The sequence below is a fragment of the Tinamus guttatus genome, unplaced genomic scaffold (genome assembly GCF_059628265.1).
Source record: "Tinamus guttatus ecotype Peru unplaced genomic scaffold, ASM5962826v1 Tinamus_guttatus_pri_ptg000355l, whole genome shotgun sequence".
NCBI lineage: Eukaryota > Metazoa > Chordata > Aves > Tinamiformes > Tinamidae > Tinamus > Tinamus guttatus.
Window position 1 is genome coordinate 3,210,260 of NW_028288889.1, and position 20,440 is coordinate 3,230,699.

At 37.2% G+C, this 20,440-nt stretch overlaps 1 protein-coding gene across 1 annotated transcript in view; it reads left to right on the forward strand.

Annotated features, from left to right (window-relative positions):
* CNTN1 (contactin 1) overlaps positions 1 to 20,440 on the forward strand; it is a 330,215-nt gene that overhangs the window by 280,670 nt on the left and 29,105 nt on the right. The window contains exons 14-17 of the mRNA XM_088529924.1: positions 10,926 to 11,046; positions 12,500 to 12,658; positions 15,602 to 15,751; positions 19,859 to 19,929. Coding sequence (XP_088386050.1) covers positions 10,926 to 11,046; positions 12,500 to 12,658; positions 15,602 to 15,751; positions 19,859 to 19,929 — 501 coding nt within the window. The remainder of the gene's footprint in view (positions 1 to 10,925; positions 11,047 to 12,499; positions 12,659 to 15,601; positions 15,752 to 19,858; positions 19,930 to 20,440) is intronic.

Sequence of the window (20,440 nt, forward strand, 5' to 3'; positions counted from 1 at the left end):
TTGTCTTTTCTGTTTTACTTTTTTTGCTGTGTTGGTTCATTTATAGAAAAATGCAATAGGATAAGGATATAAAATAAAGTTACAATTTAGACACCTTGCAGAGAGATATGCCACATGCTTACAGGTAGACACCCAAATTCAGAAATCTGGATCAAGTATTTTGGTACCTGAACTAAATTCCACTCTGCTGACTCTGTGCCTAAAATGAAAAAATATTGAGGTTCAGATGTTGAATAATGAGTACAGCTGGAGAGCAAGAAACATATTACCTTGTAAAAGCATGCACATGCATACATTTTTACTTGCTCATGTTTTTCTGAAAAACATTTCTGGAATTTGGCACAGGAATGAACCAGATGGTGGGTAGGATTCAAACAGTCTGTAAACACTGAGCAAGAAAGGTTTGTGAGAAAGCTAAAGAAGCTAATACAAAAACACTTATTTTGGCACATAGAAAGAGGAATCATAGACTTTTTGTATATACTTTTCACGTGTGTAATAGAATCATAGAATGCTTAAGGTTGGAACGGAGCTTTAGAGATCATCTAGTCCAACCTCCCTGCACGCACAGGGTCACCTAGAGCATGTGGCACAGGACTGTGTTGTGAAAACAAAGGTTTTCTCTTTATAGTTCTCCATCAGTCTTACACAAGATTATCTTGAGCAGAAATACTTCTTAGTTGTATCTAGTGATATCATAATTTATCTAACACAAATTATATTCTCAACCTTCAAGCCACCACATTTTAAACACTCCCCCAAGAGAGTGGGTTTTCAGAGAGAAGAGGCTGCTGAAGCTCTCCATAGCTTCTGAGAACCAGGTGGTCGCTGGACAATTTCTGTTACACTTTTGGAATTAGACATCTTTTAACAATGCAACCTACAGAGTCTTCTTGGACCTACAGTGTTATTTCATGTGAAGAACATTTTCCTTCTCTCTTCATATTTCCATATCTGTTTATCTGTCTCAGGAGATATTTCAAGCATACCTGTTTCAGCCTGATTGGGAACAAACCAGTGCTCTGGCATGCTGACTTAGCCTGCTCATTTGCAGAGTTGTTTTGAAGGTTTTAAGAAGATACACTGCTCTCTTTCAGTGAGAGAGCAAGTCCTCATCCAAAAAGCCAGGAGCAATATGCTAAAGTCAGCTGAAAAGCTTTGAAACCTGAAGATATGTATCCCTTTGTGCAGTAAACCTTACACAAGCCCATGTCCAAACTGGGCAGCAGGATACTAAGCAAACTGAAAAGTGTACTTTGTGTTGCCTTAGGATTTGCCAAATGTGTTGATCTACCCTAACACCATCTAAAAAATTTCCTGTGTGTGGCTGCCAAGCACGCCACTATTCGTAAGTTTAGATTTGCATTTCTGTACTACTCAGTGCATGGGAGTACCCTGCAGAAGCTTTTATGGCCTCCTAATGGCATTCTTTTTCTTTAAATAAAAACAGAAAACAATCTGATATTGTCAGTCAAAATAAGAGCTGAAAGAGTAAAGATCCCTCCATCTAATATATTCCTTGTAGCAGGGCAAATTAAACCAGTCCTCTTTTTTTGTCAAATTTTCTTTGGTTGTTTCCTTTTAGCCTCTTGACAGAAGTCGCACAAAGAAGTTACATTCCACAAAGAGCAGATCAGAATGAAAGAGTGTATTAATCATTGATTTTGATGTGTAAGCTTATCCTGGAATATGTAATGCAAGAGAAGACTCAACTTTCTCCATCTGTAGATCATGTGTTGAACAGAAGTTTTTATTTCAGTGGCACAAGCTTTTAAGTGTTGTTTAGAAAATTAATTCTGAAATTTAAACCCAGTTTTATGGCACTTGTTAACATAGTGTTTTAAGTGAACAAGTCTGTGGCCAAATAGAGGTTTCAGTGAGTGTCTAAAGTGTAGGTCTCTCTAAAGTTGATGTTTAGATCCCCAGTCAACTGTTTCATCTCACAGAGATAGCTGGTGGTTCTGGACTTCCTGATCCCAAATTCTGATTAATTGACAGTGTTTTGGATGCTGTACTGAAGTGTTGTCTTGTTTCTGTGGTCTGAAGAGAGAGAAACACACAAATCTGAGGGTGGTTCACTTCATGCAGCTGTTGAACTGTGCTGGAAATAACTGCATTTTCCCGTAGACAATGGTCTATGGGAAATGGATATAGCCCATAGAAGAAGTGACTAATTCCTCATTCATTACTTAAAGTTAAGTAGGACCCAGACATTATTTACTTTATCTGTCAGTGTATATAACATCCTCATGAGGACTATTTTGTGATTTGATGTGTTCATTTTGTGCTTGGTCGATACGGGTGTAAATGACTGAAGCAGAGGCAGCTTCTCCGTATGCATCCCCAAGCCTCATTTCTGGGCTTTCCCGTGCAAAGCAAGTGCAGATAATCCCTGTTCCTCTTCCACAGACAGCTCAGCCTCCATCGGTCAGGACAGGAGGGGGCAGTAGGACTGCATTCCAGCTCTGCTTCTGAGATTTGTTGCTATTCTGGGATTCAACACTTAAGGAATAGTGAACATAGGAGAATTTTTTAAAATGCAAGGAATTCACTACAAATGTTTATATAGGATGTATTTAAGAGAAATATGCACTTTCAACATTTCTGTTTCATTCATTTATTAACTTAGTCTATATTTTATTTTATTTTATTTTATTTTATTTTATTTTATTTTATTTTTCTAACTCTGTGCACAAATTCTCCTCATTACTTTTTAAACCTCTCTCGCAGTTCCCAGCTCAAGTTTTGCTCAGACTTTCTTGGCTGCCACAGGGTGAGTTGTTGTGCACCAGACAGCAGCCGCCCAAAGGGCTGTGCTTGAAGCACTGAGCTTCCATGCTGCCATGCAGCTCTTTATAAGCAGAAAAGAAGAAATATCCTATCATGAAAATTACAATGATTGGATGCATCATTCATACTCTCTGTAATTTCCTCTTGATGAAGGAGCTGCATCTGTCTTCCTGATAATATAGCTATTAATTTATAGCGACAAACAGATCAACATGCTGAAATTTGATATAGACACAGTACTTCAGTTCTCAAAATAACACTAATATTGTTGTTACATACACATAATGGAATTGTAATGAAATTCATGTAAATACCTGCCCAAATCCTTTTACTTTAAATGGAAGCTTTCATAGCTCCATCAATTGCTGAAGGCGAAATTAATTTGCATTACATTAGTGCTGTAATTCATTTCTCCAAAAAGATTTGTCAGTGCTATTTTAATTTCACATGGCCTTAAGTATGGCAGTAGTATTTAGAATTCAAAAAAACTAAGAATTGGTTAGTATGCAATCTTAGGAACAGCTGTCAAATGGAGTCTTCTAAGTTTTGCTACTAAACTGGTTGTGTTTGATTTCGTGTATAGTTGTTCCTATGATTATTTGATTGAGGAGCTAAATATTAACATATCTTTTCAAGACCCACAGAGATATGGTGTGTGAAATAATCTGGAAACCTCTGAGGTTTTGTCATTTCTTATTTATAGAATTGCTTTTTGCTGCGTATATTTAAAGATTGATTATCTTTATTACTTTTAGCATACATTCAAAGATTTAGTATGCACTATGCAAAAAAATAATTGTTTTATTTTTAAGCTTTTTACCAAATATTCTCTAACGTATTTTTACAGTCTTTTGTAATGCACAAATTCATGTGCATAGTTGGTCAGGAAAAGGTAATCTGTAATTGTTACAGTCAGGAGCTCAGAAACTTGTGCTTAAAAAGCATCCAAATGTAGACTGAAATAGCCTTAGTCACATGCACACAAACTTTACAATATATTTTGAACCATTCGTAATCCTGTTTGCTACATGGTTAAAAAGCAAGGTTAGGTATGTATTGTGTTAAGCAATATCAGTGGCCCTGAAACATGGATATTTTTATCATCATTTTATTTTTAGTAAGTTAAATTAAACTAGGCCTCCTGGCAACCACATTTCTTTCAGAAGAATTAAAATATGGAAGCTTGTTTATGGATCTAAAGATCTTCTAGCCGTTTCCAAGAAAGAGGAGGTGGTGGTAGTGTTCCAACAAGACAAGAAGATGCCTTTGTCATAAAGACGATTTACTGGTTACTTGCATATTAACAATGAGATCATCAAAAGAACATAAACGACTGTGTTTGGGTTCCTGAGACTGTTTCATAACTACTAAAGTCAGGCTTATATCACCGCATTATTCATTCTCTAGATCATTTTAAGTGCTTCCTGAATTTGTTTGGAAGTTCTGTTCTTGGCATCTAATGTGTTTTTTCCATACCACAAAATACGTTACCCTTATTTTTACATCAGGTAGCCAGAAGACTTAATGCTGCTTTGTAATCCTATTTTGTTGAAAAAGCAGTTCTTACAGAGATGTAGATTTTCTTTTCCCTTTGCAAAAACTAAATAAAATGAGCAAAATTAGATTGAGTGATTAAAGGTTGGAGCATTTAGGTCTAATGCTGGAACAAGTTGACTGGAGAGGTTGTGGAGAAATAGTCAAAAATACCCGTAGGTTTAATCACCCTTAGAAATAATCAAAATACCTGGAATGCACAAGGCCCTGAACAATCCTTTTCAGTTGACCTGTTTGAGTGGGGAGACAGGGCATGGGACTGCCAGAGAGTGCTCTGACTTCAATTGTGTGGTTGTGTGATATTTTAGTATAATAGTGTTTAAAAAGCCCATAGTTAAATAAAAACCATGAAGTATGGCATTGAGTATTGAAAGCAGGTGGCAGTAATTTTCTACGCAGCCAATTCCTCTATGTGGTAGTGCACAATGTTTGTATTATGTAATATCAACTCCTTCCACTGTAAGCAGAAGCTGTTGCCTTGCCAAAAAAAAAAATGAGATCATTTTAGAAAAGAATTTTGGAAAGAGTAACACTCCTGGTTTGAAGGAACTTTGGAAAAGAAAAAAGAAAAAAAAAACCATACTGTTCCCTGAAAACAGGAACTTGAACACTCTGGTAAATCATGTCGTATTTTTTGTTTGTTTGTTTTTCTAATGTTTAGTAATCATTTACCCTACTGGCCGTTGTAATGATGGACTTTACAGGGAATCCTTGCTGAGGAGTTCCCAGGCCCAGAGTGGTGTCTTTAGATGGTACTGGATGCTGTTTAGCAGTGTCCCCAGCTAAAAAGCTCGTGCAGAATGAGGAGCTTTGCTTAAGGTGGTGCAGACACACCTCAGTTTCAGGACTGCTCCTGTGCTGGAATTAGGAGATGCTGAATCCTTGCTGACACTATGGAGTCAGACTTTTGCATGTGCCCTGCAGTATTCTCAGTTTCAGGGAAACATCCAAGCATATTTAGTATAAAACTGGCAGGGCTTGTTAGCCTGGGCCTTGTTCCACTTTGAAGTAGCTGTCCTGCTTCCTAACTAGCTGTGGTGTCTCTGCAACCATGATGCAGTTCACCTGCGACAGCACTGGCTTCACTGCATTCTCAAAAGCTTTTTTTGCTTTTGCAAAAAGCTCAGCTTATCTTATCCATAGTCAGAAGTATGTTCTTTTCAAAGCGTATTTGTAAGACCCTGGGGATGAGTGGCCAAAGCTACCTGACATTAAGGTAAGTCACACTTGGAAGAGCCTAGTTGTTTGTTTTTAAGGTAGTTAGTTTAGAGACCAACATCCACCCTGGAGATGTCTAAAATTAGGTGAGATGAATCCCAGAATGGAGACAACATTTGCCAAAAAGGAAAGTTCTCAATAACAGAAATTTTTGTAAACTACATAGTGTATTTTGGACTATAAAAAATCCTATTAGAGAAGCTTAGCTGAATACCTGCTTGGTTTTTGTGAGTATTATAATTTGCAGAGAGTGGTAGTTCCTTGGCTGACCTTGTAGACAAAGATGTGTTACTGTATGTTTCTGCTTCAGCAGATTTCTGAATTGACACTTAGTTTCTAAGTGCATAAATCTCTCCTTGCATATTTCGCAGCTTTCTGTAGCAGAAAAACTTTTCATTTTAATTTTCCTTAACCTGGTAACCCTTCTTACAGAGTATGGCTGTTATATGACAGGAAATATGACTCTCATGACAGGAAATAGAGCTGTTATGTGACAGTTGTATGATAGACAAACCGATGGAAGGTGTAGGAGAGGAACTGAAGAAGAAGGAAAAAGGCTATTTACATAGCAAAGCTCAGTTACCCATGCAAGGGAAGAAGAGGCTGTATGGGTGGCACAAAACCTCAGAGCCAAGGGCATAGTGAGCTCATTCAGCATCGTTTGCTGGGGGCAGGTCACCACTCACAAAGCATGGCCAACTAGATCAGCTGAGCCACTGTTTTTATCGGAAGAGGAGTCCCAAAACTCTCCCGAGGTCTCAAGAAGTTTATTTCAGTGCCTTAACCTATTAGGAGGACGCTCCAGACATGAATGAGTCACGTATTTTCGCTAGGTTTGGGGTAAAGTTTGGAGGAAAAAGCCTAGTGTTAACATAGTGAGTGTGGAATGAGAAAACTGGAGACAGTGGTTAAAAGCAAGCAGGGAAAGGAAAGCAGAAAAGGTAGTGCTGAGAGTGAAGCCAACAAGCAGTTAGCTCTGCAGTGTCATTGAGGAAACCTATTATTAATCCACAGTGCTATTTCCAGCACAATGAAATGTCATCTATTTAGAGGAAATAAGACATATGCCAGCTACTGTGCCAGAAAGAAAAAAAATACTCTTAAAAATCAGTGCACTGTAACTGTATGTGCTTATGAGATACCACAAACTGCCAGAATCCATGTACCATGCCCAGCTTGTAGTTTGTAGTTTATTGGGAATTTTCATGATCGGCCATAGCAGTGTGAGCCACAAGTACAAGCGAACAAATATCTAAGCTCTTTTTGCTCATGGAAGTGAAGTAACAAGGCATGTTACCACAGGGTTGCTGGTACCCAGCATAGTGTCCCAAGGCACTCACAGCGGAATGATAAACAGGGGAGAATAATATATTGGTTGGAAATATTCCTAGTCCATATTTCAGAGGTCGATTTAGCACCATCCTTCCTTTACATATAAATATGGGTCATCGAAGGAAGAGATTCTTCAGTGGGAATGAGGGAATGATTCTTCATTAGCCTGCTGTTTTTTTTCTTTTGTTTTTATTTACCCACAGCTTTTATGCCAGCTATGGTTTATGAAACAATGTGAGATAATTTCTTCTGTGACTAGGATGCAGACCATAGAACTGATTTCTACCAAGTTGGCTCTTATTAGTAAAAAGGGCTTGTTAGCTGCATGCTAATATAAGGTCCTTCACTGTCTCTGAGGTTCCGACAGGAGACCTGTGGGTGATTTTCAATCACCTAGAGACAGTTTTCTGATGGCTTTTAGTAGCGTAATGCACTGGCAAAGGTGACTGTCCAAAGAGAAGAGATCTCATAAATAGACCATGCAATGCTATTTTTGACATCACTGTTAGAGCCTAAATATAGGTTTCGTATGATGAAAGTCTCAGCTTTAAGCTTGGTAAATAGCTGAGTGGTGAACCACAGATACACTTGGAACATCCATGAATACTTCTATCACAATTTCCAGTCTGTGATTCATTTTTCTCTGTATCAAGGAAGGCATTTTTTAACTCAGCCAGGCTGAGGTTTTTAAATGAAAGCATACAGTGCTTTCATATCTAATTTGTGGACAGAATCTGCTGATGCCCATGGTCTTTATGTGCTTCGTAAGCTCTTTTGCCACCAAGAACCTAAGCTTTTTATGAAGTATGGAACTGCATAAAACCTTGGCCCAGGAGGGCTTCGAAACCAACAGAATACAATACTGTGTCTTTGGGTCGTTGATTCATTTTTGCATCTGTTTTTCATCATTTAGATTTTCTGAACCAAATTTCCATACAAGAAATTAATGTTAGCAACTGTAAGGGCACGTGATTTTAATAAATATAATGAAGTGTTTTAATTTAAGTGCTAAAAGACGAATTAATGACTACGAAGACTATTAAGATTTTGTAAATCATTTGTATTGAAGTAATAATATGATCATAAGAATTCTTAACTATGCAGATTTTCCAGACTTTATTAGTTTGGACCAACCCTGTTTATGTTTAATTGGAGATCAAATTGCAAGCAATATTCAGAGATTCACAGACATTATAGCTTTTTCTAGCATGGCAATTAGTGCTAATAAAGTAAAGGTTTATACAGAGTGCTAGAGAACCGGTTCTTGCTTTCATTAGATGAAAAACAAACTGAAAACTCAGGAACTGGAAATTCCAGGGATTTGAACTTCTGCAGGTTCTTTGTTGTTTTTCTTTGTTGTCGTTGTTGTTGTTGTTGAGGAGCAGCAGGTATTTGCCCTACTCCAACTGAAGTACTGACCTGATTTTCCTTACTGAACACTTTTGATAGCATTGCTTTGCTCGTTACAGACAAAAAGAGTTTAAATGTGGTTAGTCTGTCAGCCAGCCAGTATTCTTTTATGTAGTAATCCACATAGATTTTCAAAGGATGGTGACCTCAAGGGCAATACCAGTGGAATTCTCATGAATCAATAAAATGCAACAAAAAGTAAATGCTGCTATTCCAGACTCACCTCGTGTCTGTATCCTACTTTCACTTTGGCAAATTAAACCAAAAGGCCTCTCATACTTGCTTTGAATGCAACATGCTAATACTTGTTAGCAAGTCCCCTTAGTGGGGACATAGCAATAATTAAAAGAGAAACATGTTCCAGAAATATATGAAGAAAACTAGGATCCATATACTGGATTTATCACGGATCCAACTAGTCTGTCTGGTGGCTGCACTTGTGTCACAAGCCTTTGGTTGCGGATACCCCGCCTCTGTCCATGATATTTTACTTGGCAACCAGATGAAGTCTTGCTAGCCGGAATTGAGAAGTCTTTCCATATGCACTCAGTTCTAGCTTTTATCTAGTCAACTCTTTATATCAGAAATTTTTTAAAAGAGGTGAATTCTGATGTTAGTGCAAAATATTAGTTTTAATAGATTTCATTTTCTGCTGAAAGTTTATTTCCACAACATTTGACAATTGGTACCCAAAATCCAGACCAGAGCGTAGAAAAGACAAGGATGGTTTCATCTGATTCTTTTAATCGCCCTTCAAATAATAGACACTTGCAACTGCAATCTAGCTTTTATAGCTTTTTTTTTTAGAATATTTGAAAAAGATTTCAACTTCACCTTTGTTTTTCCCCTCATTTTCAATGAGGAAGATAAACCGAATTCTTGTTCACTCTTTTAAAATGTCTAAGGTTAGCAACATCAATGGCATCTTGTAGTATTTTATACTGTATTGAAGGTTGGTATTGTTCTGGAGATCCTTCCAGTGATGAAAACACTAGTTCTTACACCTAAAAAATCATTAAGTTTTCTTTCATACGTTATTTTTCATCTGAATTTTCTCTATTCCTTCTTGTGAAGGTTTGAGGATTGCAAAAGGCTATTTCAGTGTTTGCTTTTTTATACAAAATGAAGTTTCAGAACGAAGTGGAGAAAGTTAGGAAATGTGAATGTTGCTCTTTCTTTGTAGTGTGATATTGATTCATCCTTTCGTTAATGTTTTGAAATTTTTGACTTTCACAAAAGCAGTCATATATTCGAAAGGGTGAATGATTATATTTTTTAAACTACCTTAAAAGCTAACACATGTATAGCTCTGAGGCTTAGCCTAGCAATCCTTTTTGGAATAAACTTCAGAATAAATAAACTTCAGAATAAATAAAACATTTCAAATGTGTTATTTTTAAGCAGTTGTATAAATGTATTTCTTTATATAAAGATATTTTTCGTTAAGAATCACGATGGTATATGTAGTGCTCTGTGTTCTGCTCTCTGTTTTACAATTTTACATCTTGTCAATGGATTTGCAGAAGTGTCATAGTAGAATAATGTTGTACTCAGTTTGCATATGGTTATGGCCAGAGGTAGCTGCAGATAGTGCAGCTAGGGGCCCATGGCTATGGCTGTGACACAGAGTAAAGGGTTGGCTTAAAAGCAGCTCCCCAGTAGGAGAGATCTGTCATCTGTCCAGAGTCATCAAATGAAGGGGCATCTCCCAGGTGTGCTGATTTGGAGATGAATGCCCTGAACCCCAGCAGCCAAATTGCCAGGAGGGGGATGCTTGCCGGGCCCTCACACGCCAGTTCTCGTATGTGCTCTTCAAGCAAGCACCTTCACGCTTTTCTCCAATGTTGTACAAGCCATTGCAAACATGCTTCATCACCCTCCTTCAGCCTTCTTTGCAGGCTTCTTCATTTACCAAAACATTAGTAATCTGAGAACAGGTTGTGAGTCAGTATGTTTGACTAGTGCATGTCATTACATTTACTGCAATTATTCTTTTCCTTGCCAGCACTGTTTCGCAGGACAGAATCTAGTCTTTTCCTTAAGAAACTGGATCATATGTTGATCTTTATTGTTTCTGTGTGGGTTCCGTCTTTTAATGTTGTGTATACTATCTTAGTGTCTTTCATTTGGTGTTTATTTTGGCTTTGACTGTAATATCTCTATGATACAATGCTTCTTACTGTTCTAGGTTTGTAAAGGAAAAAGCAAAACAGCATTCTGGTCCTTTAGCAGAACTCCATGAAATGGTTATAATAGAAATGTGCACAGAAAAGCAAATATTATAGAGAAACCATTTGACTACCATTTGCAAAAAAAATTTAATCAAATGTTCAGAAATGTGCTTCGAACCATTGAAATAGTAATTTCGGCTTGTGAAAAAAAAAGTATTTTTATTTTTAAGATATCTGGCAAAGAGCAGCAGCTCTTCCACAAGCACAAGCCACTTCCCACAACTGTCATACAAATCACATATATCTCTGGGGGTGATCTGTTCTCAAAGAAAGCACTTGCTTTGTAGAAATAGCAACCACTGTATATCATTTGGGATGTATGTGTAGATAGATATCACAAAGATATATGGGGATGATTGCTAGTGTCATTAAATGCTATTTCTGTAACAGATTAAATCCAACGGTGAACTGCTCATTAAAAACGTTCAGCTGCGGCACGCTGGGAGATACACGTGCACCGCACAGACCATCGTTGACAATTCTTCGGCTTCAGCTGACCTTGTTGTAAGAGGTAAGTTTTTCCAGGTAGAAGCCCAACATCACTGTTTTTCATCTAGATAAGCAGAGGGTTTCTTGTTGTTTAGAATATTTTATTCCTCATCAAGAAATGGCAGAGATTACAAAGAAAAGAGAATTAACAAATGAAATCCTTGCAGTCTTCTCAGGATGCTGATTTTATTCCACGTACTTAGATATCTAAATGAGCATGTGCTTTCATGAAAAATAATAAAGAATTTGTATTATGTCTGTCTTCCTGGTGCTGGAATAATTCTTAGATGGTTTAAGCTGCTCTCCATTATTATACAACAAAATGACTTTAAAGATCGTTTGGTTTATCAATTGCAAAATATTTTTAAGCAGTCACTTTGAATTTTCTGTAATGCTTTATTGATTAAATATAAATGTTTATTAAACTAAGCCTATGTTATAAGGATCTGAGTTTTCAAATGACAGAAATGGCAGTGGAATGGCAGCATGGACTCCAAACATTCTTAACTTCTGCTTGTTCATATGATATATATTCTCCGAGATATGTCACAATGTCTGGTTTCAACAAGGTGAGTTAGTTTGTGTGCTTGGAGCATTTTACTCCTTTTTTTTTGCCTCCAGGTAGAGCATGTTCTGAAGTGCAAATGCTCTGTGCTGTTGGCAGTTCTAAGCAGACATAATATGTACTTGAGGCTGCATTGCTGTTGTGTTTTTCCCCACATCCCTGTTATATAGCAGCATCCTGACTCTGAATGTCTGTCATCTGAGGATGTGTAACTTCAGTATTTTTGCACTTAATGAATATGAGTGAACTTAATTTAATAAGGACCAGCTTTTTGTCATTATGCTCTGAAAAGATGCATATTCCAGGTGATTAAAGAATTACAAAACTTTTCAGGCACTTTTTTTTTTTGTGCACAAAAGAAATAAATAGAGTATTTCACAGAACTGATTTTAATGGAGATATTGCTTTGGGGATTTGAATGGAATTACAGTCCGAAGAACCATTGCCCATCTCCTCTCGTGTTCTAGAGGTGCTACACTTAATGCCTCATTTATTTAATGGCCTGCCTTTGGCCTCCCTTTGTATCTGTGCCTGGAACTACACCGTTACTGAAAAACATTAAGAGCTCTGTTCCTATTTAGTGCCTTTGCCTAATAATGTCACAGAAATTAGTGACTTCCTGACTTCCTCCCTTTTTCTTTCTCCTATGATTTTATTTTCTGAGTTCACAGGCTTTTCAGAAAAGATCAGTAATAACTAGAAGTATCCCCCCCCCTTTTTTTTTTTACTGAAGAAATCCCAGTATTATTTCTAAAGCAGGAGCTATGCTATCACACTGAAGAATATTAAAAACAAATTTTATTTGTCTAATCTGTTCCTAAACAAAAAGTGAGACTGGAAAATGCCATAGCTGATCAATACAACCTTATTTTTGCAATATTTGTGAATTGAAATAATTCTTTTTTCTCAGGTCCTCCGGGCCCTCCTGGTGGTATCAGAGTAGAAGAAATTAGAGACACTGCTGTAGCACTTACCTGGAGTCGTGGAACAGACAATCACAGCCCTATTTCTAAGTACACTATCCAGTCAAAAACTTTTCTATCTGAAGAGTGGAAAGATGCTAAAACAGGTAAGAGTAATGCCAAGTAAAAGTAATGTGAGAAATAATAAATTCATAGGTTGTAAAGAGCTTGGCTGTTAGAAAACGTGGCTAATCAGAAAATAGTTGCAATAAAAGAAAAAGGAAACCGAGGATGCTATAAATGTTGGCCACAGGATTTGCAGGTTTATTCTTGTTTTGTTTGTTGACTAGGAATGCCTGAAATGTATGTATTTTTTTCCTCCTGTTTTACGTCTTCTCTTGCTGTATAAAAATGTCACATCAGCTACAGGAATCATAAAAAAATTTGGAGGATAATTTTATGACAAACAGATACCCTCATTTATGTATTTATTATGCTGAAAGTTAGTCAAAATTGTCTAATGTTTCCTGTGAGAAGAGTAAATTCCAGTTGCATCAGATCTGGCATTCCTAGAAAAAACAGCTAAGAGTATTCTTGTAACCACTGGATGTCATCATTGTGCCACATAAATGCAGCTGAAAAGGCACCTATCTGAACACACAGCCTGATAATATAGAATATATCTTTGTAAAAGTTATCATATCTTTGTTATATAGATATATATATATGAAAATATTTTTAAAATACTATTACAATAATTGAAGAACAAACTTTTGTGCTCTTTCCATTATCTTACAGCTTACATCAAACACTGGTTTCTGAAACCTGAGAGGCAGTAGTTGTAAACATTTTCAAGTATGGTACACCCAGTTATGGTCCTAACCTTGTTAAGACATAAAAAGCTTTTGCGTTTCACTGCTTCTTTTGGACTTCTAACTGTGTAAAGTTTTATTACAAGCCCTCCTACAACTGGTTTGAAGAAGCATATTTCTATCATATTCTCTTTGCATATCTATGATACCATCTGCATCATGGAAACAATAAAATCTATTTATAGACAGAATTTTGGCCCAAGAAGAAAGCTACGTGGACTCTGGGAGAATAGTTCTTCCACACACAGGAGAGTTGAAGCATTGCTACGTGCAGTACAGAGCTGTCATATAAATATGATTCATTATGTCACTGTAGTAAATTATAACTAAGGTCCCTTGCTGTGGAATTAGAGTATCACCTACTCATCATTTCTTAATATTAAGAATAAGAATAGTTTCAGCTATTTTTTTTCATTTATATTGTCTTGTGAAACTACAGAGTTAGATGTTGAAGAAATAGTTTGACATATTGATCCCAAAATCTCATCAGGAAGAATTTTTGGACATAAAAAGTTGAAAATTTTAGGCCTATTACCTTAAATCATATTTCTCTTCTAGAATAGCTCTGATATTACCTCCTCTTTTGCTCTCTGGTTCTGGAACTCCAAATATATGTGTAAGAGAAATGAGAGCTGGTTTCAGATCCCCTGGTTTGGAGCAGATATCTGAAACCATCTCACCATCCGGAGTGAGACAGGGAGGAATCTAGATTGTCAAACTCCTGTTCTAAGAAGCTAGTGAGAAATACAGAAATGCTTCATTTCTGAAAAGTTGAAACAACCCAGTGTTTACTTCATTTCGGGGCTCCTATTAGTTTGGCTTGGTGTTCATTGTCATATGAAAGAAGCATGATGAGAAGGACAAACCGATCTCTCATCAGCACTAAGGCTATCATGTAATGATTTTAATTTTCAATGCATTCAACAAAACATTTTGGCATTGCATTTCTGAATTATTATTGTTATTACTATCACTGTTTTTCCCAAACCAAAGCCTTCCTTTCCAGTTGGGTAATATCAAGTATACTTTATGAAAGAAGTGTGTTCTACTTCACAATGTGAAAATATGTGTAAATAAGTTATATAAGTTGTTTACATTCATATTGCTCTTTCCAGTTAAGAAGACCAGAGCATTTTGATAGGATTAATTTTCGCAATGTTGATCATTCATGATTATTTTGAGAACATGATGCAGTAAGATTAAATTAAGAACTTAAAAGCAATCCAGAAAAAGGAATGACAAATTTATATCATGTCTTGGATACCATGGAAGATCAGCATGCTTTATTAACAGGATAGAAAAATAATTGGAGTGAGGATAAAGGAGGTTGGTGGGCAGACAGAAGGCAAATGGAGTTTGCTTCTCTTTGTTCTGCAGTACCTCAGTTTGGAATGACAAATTTGATTAGAGAAGGGAGAGCTCTCACAATCTAATGTTTACTCTGATATTCCTTTTTTTTTTCTTGCAGCCAATTCACTCATATTCTAATTCCAAATTAGCTGCTTTCCCAGCACAGAATATGTCACTTCCCATCTCCCTCTGAACCCAGATTCTTATTTGACAAACAGCTCTTGGCTCACTAAAGGAACCAAAAACCTTCATCCTCCTACAGCTGCAGACTAACAACCTCTCCAGTTGGTGAGCTATAGACAGAAAGAGACCCAGGAGTTAGGCATTTCACTTATTGTGAGGAAGCTCACCCTTTTAGGAATAATAAATGTTTTTAGCATGGATTGTTAGACTTATCCTCACTTATCCTCACTGGTAAGTGCTAGATAGCTAGTCGTATCCTGCCACTAATAAGGTGCACCAAAATCTGACTACAGTTTATAAACCGCTCTTTATCTGCTTATGATGGATCCTTTAATTTAGGCATGTCTACCCCTTGACTATATCAATAATTTTTATTTTATTTGCATTCCAGATTTCTCCTTGCATTTGTCCAGTGGTAAAATGAAGTTCTCCAATTATTCTACAAGCACATATCCTAATTAAATGTATTTCTGTTGCTAGTTAAAACTTACAGGCTGGTAAAGGTTTATCCAAGATCGTGTCACAGTTTCCAAATTCCCAGGAGTGCTCCTTATAAATGTGGTATCACTTGCATATAACGTAATATTCCTCCTGTTGGCTCTGTGTGAATGCAGACTAGCAGCAATTTTGTGTAAATCAACCAAATTACTGTCAGATCTTATTGCAAAAATGCTGTTTTCTAAAGCAATTTTTCATTTCTTTTAGAACCATCAGATATTGAAGGAAATATGGAGTCCGCTACAGTGATTGATTTAATTCCGTGGATGGAATATGAGTTTCGGATTATAGCAACAAACACTTTGGGCATAGGAGAACCTAGTATGCCGTCACAGAGAATTAGAACAGAAGGCGCTCGTACGTAGACAGAAATTGTCTAGTTCCTTCCCTCCCTCCTTCCTTCCTTCCTTCCTTCCTTCCTTCCTTCCTTCCTTCCTTCCTTCCTTCCTTCCTTCCTTCCTTCCTTCCTTCCTTCCTTCCTTCCTTCCTTCCTTCCTTCCTTCCTTCCTTCCTTCCTTCCTTCCTTCCTTCCTTCCTTCCTTCCTTTCCTTCCTTCCTTCCTTCCTTCCTTCCTTCCTTCCTTCCTTCCTTCCTTCCTTCCTTCCTTCCTTCCTTCCTTCCTTCCTTCCTTCCTTCCTTCCTTCCTTCCTTCCTTCCTTCCTTCCTTCCTTTTCCTTCCTTCCTTCCTTCCTTCCTTCCTTCCTTCCTTCCTTCCTTCCTTCCTTCCTTCCTTCCTTCCTTCCTTCCTTCCTTCCTTCCTTCCTTCCTTCCTTCCTTCCTTCCTTCCTTCCTTCCTTCCTTTTCCTTCCTTCCTTCCTTTTCCTTCCTTCCTTCCTTCCTTCCTTCCTTCCTTCCTTCCTTCCTTCCTTCCTTCCTTCCTTCCTTCCTTCCTTCCTTCCTTCCTTCCTTCCTTCCTTCCTTCCTTCCTTCCTTCCTTTTCCTTCCTTCCTTCCTTCCTTCCTTCCTTCCTTCCTTCCTTCCTTCCTTCCTTCCTTCCTTCCTTCCTTCCTTCCTTGCTTCCTTCCTTCCTTTTAATGTGCTTAATATTTTCACTTTTTTTTTTTTCTTAAATCACTTTGTAATCTTATTTGAAAAAGCGATTTTAGTAGAGTCAAATCCTGGAAATATTTTTCTGACCATCCACTGCTGTAGATTATAGCAAGCAAATACCAAGCTGTCCAGATGCAAAACATACAAAAAAAATCAAATAGTAAAATGTTCAGTTGCTATTTATCTTGTATTATAATTAAAGAATACAGGATAGGGGGTGGGTTTTACTGGATAATGCAATTCTTCTGTGATTGAAGGCTTGGTCTGTGGTCTTCTCATACCATGTCAAATATGTGACATTATCCAACACAGCACAAGCCCTTATCTGTCGAAGTGCTCATTGTTAAAATCTCAGAGCACACTTAAGGATATCCTTTAAACTCAAGCAGGTACATTATAAAATGAATTCTCCAAAATGAGGAATTAGATATTGTACTTGTTATTCAAGATAATACATTCCATTTTGACTGCAAAAATGAGATAACAGCAGTGCTCTGGGAGGTAATATGTCACTGCAGAAAGACTGCGTCCAACAAACCCTGTTGGTTTTGTTTAAATATCAGTGTATCCTCCTTAATACACATTAGCATCCACTTGTAACTCCAATCTATTTATAATTTTAAAGTATCTCCTGTCCCATGGCTTAACATTTGGAACTAAAAATACAAAGCAAAAGGTAAGATAAAATGTTACAATTGGACCTGCCGGGTTTATTTTGATTGGGTATGCTTTATCAAAATAAAATCAATTTACATTACATATTTCAAGACATTTATTAAAAAAAGACTCACATTTGGTCAATTAAAAATATATTATTTAGGGGGAATAGAAATAGAGATTTGTTAAATTAATCCAGACAGGGAAGGAAAATCTACAAAAATAGTAGAAAAAAATTACTTCCTATGAAATTGGCTATTTGCCAACAGTGTCTGTTTAACCTCCTTCTCAGCCTTAAAAATGGCCAATCATCACCTTCTGTAGCTGGATGTAATGTTTGCAAGATTAGTCATTTCACTCATTCTTCCCGTCCCATCACCATTATCTTCTCGGTCAGCCTGTGACAGACATTTTTGACAAGATGTTAATGCACACCTTTCTAGGCAAAAGCAGGGGCACTTCTTGCTGTGCCCTAAAACAGAGTGTGGGTCAGGAAGGGTCCAGAGGTGAAGTGCCGTGTCCAAGCCCCTTGCCTCCCAGGAGCTGGGGTTTGGTATGGGCAGCAGCAGGAGGGTTTGGGCAGCCTCGCAGGGTTGCTCTGTCTGGGCTCTCAGGGCTCCACAGAACCACCCCTGTGTGTGTGTTCGTGCAAACCCCTGTTCAACACATTTCCTGAAGAAGGTAAGTATCTTCATGGCTGAAACAGGAATCCATGTCCACATGCTGTGTTTTATTTTAGTAACTGTTCCGTGTTACACAACAATTAATCTCTCTGTCACACAGTATCACTGATACTATGGTACACAGTATCACTATACTGTGTTTGGTAAACAGTAATGTTATCAGTGTCTTTATCAGTTCTGATATCTCTCTTCTTTGCATTTGGATAAAACTTTATAGTAACTGGTATTTTCAGTATCATGGTAAGGGTATGTGTTATGGGGAAAAAAAAAGACTTGTTTTTTCTTTCTTAATAAAATCTTCTTGTTTCTTCAATAATACCTATATTTCATCTTCTTGGAATTCTGTCAAAAGCTACTTGTGTGTATTGTAGCTGCTAGACACATTGCAGAATTCTCTAAGTGATGCTGTCTGAACTAAAAATCTAGTTTTAGTGGAGAGAGAATAAGGGAGATAGATAGATACTGATGAAAAGACTGATTTATAAAACCTCAGCCAGTCTTTTTTTTTTTTTTTTTTTTTTCTTCTCTGGCAGCCTGTACCTCTTCTTTGACTGCATAAGCACTAGAGTGCACTTCTAGAACTTCTAGAACTTCTATTTCTAACTTAGTACTGAAGTTAGACAACTCGTAATAAACAGTGTGACTATATATTTCAGTAACGACAAGGTTGGGTAATAAGTTAATAATTTGGGGAAAAACTTCATGTTGATTTATCATGATATGTATGTTCGGTTTCATTTTCCAGAGATTTGTCTTCTGGAAGGCCAGCAATAATTAGCAACCACTAAATGCTGATCAGAATTTCCAATATTTTGTTACTTTTCCATTTTCTTTTCTAAAACAGTTATTCTATTTTTCTGTTTCTCCTGAGTAAAACCTAATAGAAGGTCTCAGTGGGACAGCACACAAGAACTGTTTTCTTAATCTCTTGTGATGTTCACTGAATAGGCAAAATGTGCAAACATATAAGAAATTCTAACACACGTATCCACAAAAAAATGTTCATGTAGTTAATGCATGTTCACCTGTGGCATATTTAATGCACTGTAGACAAGCTTAACCATAATTTCCCAAGCTTTCAGTGGACTTAGTGGAAGTTTTAATGACTTTGTTTGTCGTTAATGTAGAAAGACACCAGATAAATACAAAAAAAAAAAAAAAAAAAGGATAGCAATGTAATCATCATATTTAGTACAAAAACATTCCCAATCCCACTGCTCTTGTCAAGTACTTTCTGTATAACTTTGTAGCAAAGACTTTTAGAGATATATCTCTACTGACCTCCTGAGAGAAAAGACGCTCTCTACCTTAGGAATTGCCTGTATTTAGTTTTCGGGTGCTTACTCCATTTGAAAGCATTTAAACACTGACAGGGTCTGAAGTGAGAATACAGGAATGACTTGTAATGAAGTATTTTGAGAATATCTTGCATTACCACTCAGTTGTGCAATAACGTTGATCTCCCTACAGCTTCTTTCATTACATGAGATGTCAGCATAAAATGAAATCAGTCAATGACCGTAACTGCTAGCCAAACTTCCATCTGAAGATCTACCCGTGCCCACAAATATCTGCCACTAATCTGAACTAGAAAAGGATCAAGATGCCAATACTGCAAAGATTTATCCATGGGTTTAACTTTACACATTGTGAATTGCCTTGCACATTGCAAATCCATTGAAATAGAGGGAACTAATCAGAGTTTATGTTAAATACCTGTTCAGGTGCTGGGTGCTTGAGCCCTTAGAATAGCAGTGAGAAGCATGAGAGCCCCACACTGTGCCTCACTTAAGCTGAGTGTTTGGTTTCTGAATGATTAATTAAATATTTATGGAGAATATAGTTAAGAAGAATGATTGATTGCTGGCTATGGTTGGCACTGGCAGGTTTCCTGTGGCAGTAGCTATGTGTTAGTCTTGGCAAAACCACAGGGTCTCACAGCTATTACTATCATTACTGTAATTGTGTGGGCACGTGTACTTGTTGGCCTTACTAGCAAAAAGAAAAGTAAATAATTTTTTTTTTCTGAATGTGAACTTCACAATCACTTTTCATGTCTCTCTTGTGTTTCTAGCTCCTAATGTGGCTCCTTCTGATGTTGGAGGAGGGGGTGGAAGCAATCGCGAGCTGACGATAACGTGGATGGTACGTATTGCGTTGCGATGGCAGGAAACGTCTGCTCCCTCGAGTTTCGTCTTGCTCCTGCTGAAGCCAGTGGAAGGTTTGTCACTGGCTCCTGCAAGGGCAGGATTTGAACACTATACAATGCTGGTATACACTGGTGAAACTCGTGTCTGCAGTAATAGAGAGGAAAATACATCAAGATGACATGGGAACATCCAGAGTTGGGGTGGAGGATGTCAGTTCCCCTTAAGCTGTGTAAAGTTGGTCCATTTTTCATGAAAGCTTTATCACGAAAAAAATGCTCCACCCTCCTTCATATATCCTTACCTGACAATTTTCATATTTTGAGTTCTGACATCAATGTTTATCTTGATGTTTGTGTCAGGTGGTGTAAATATATATTAATGTTCTAATATATTTGTTATCTTTTATTTCTGAAGTCAAAACTAAAATGTTTCTACTGATTCAAAATCTGGTGAGTTTTCTCTAAAACACACAATTTCTCTAAAATTTTCTCTACACATTTATTGCA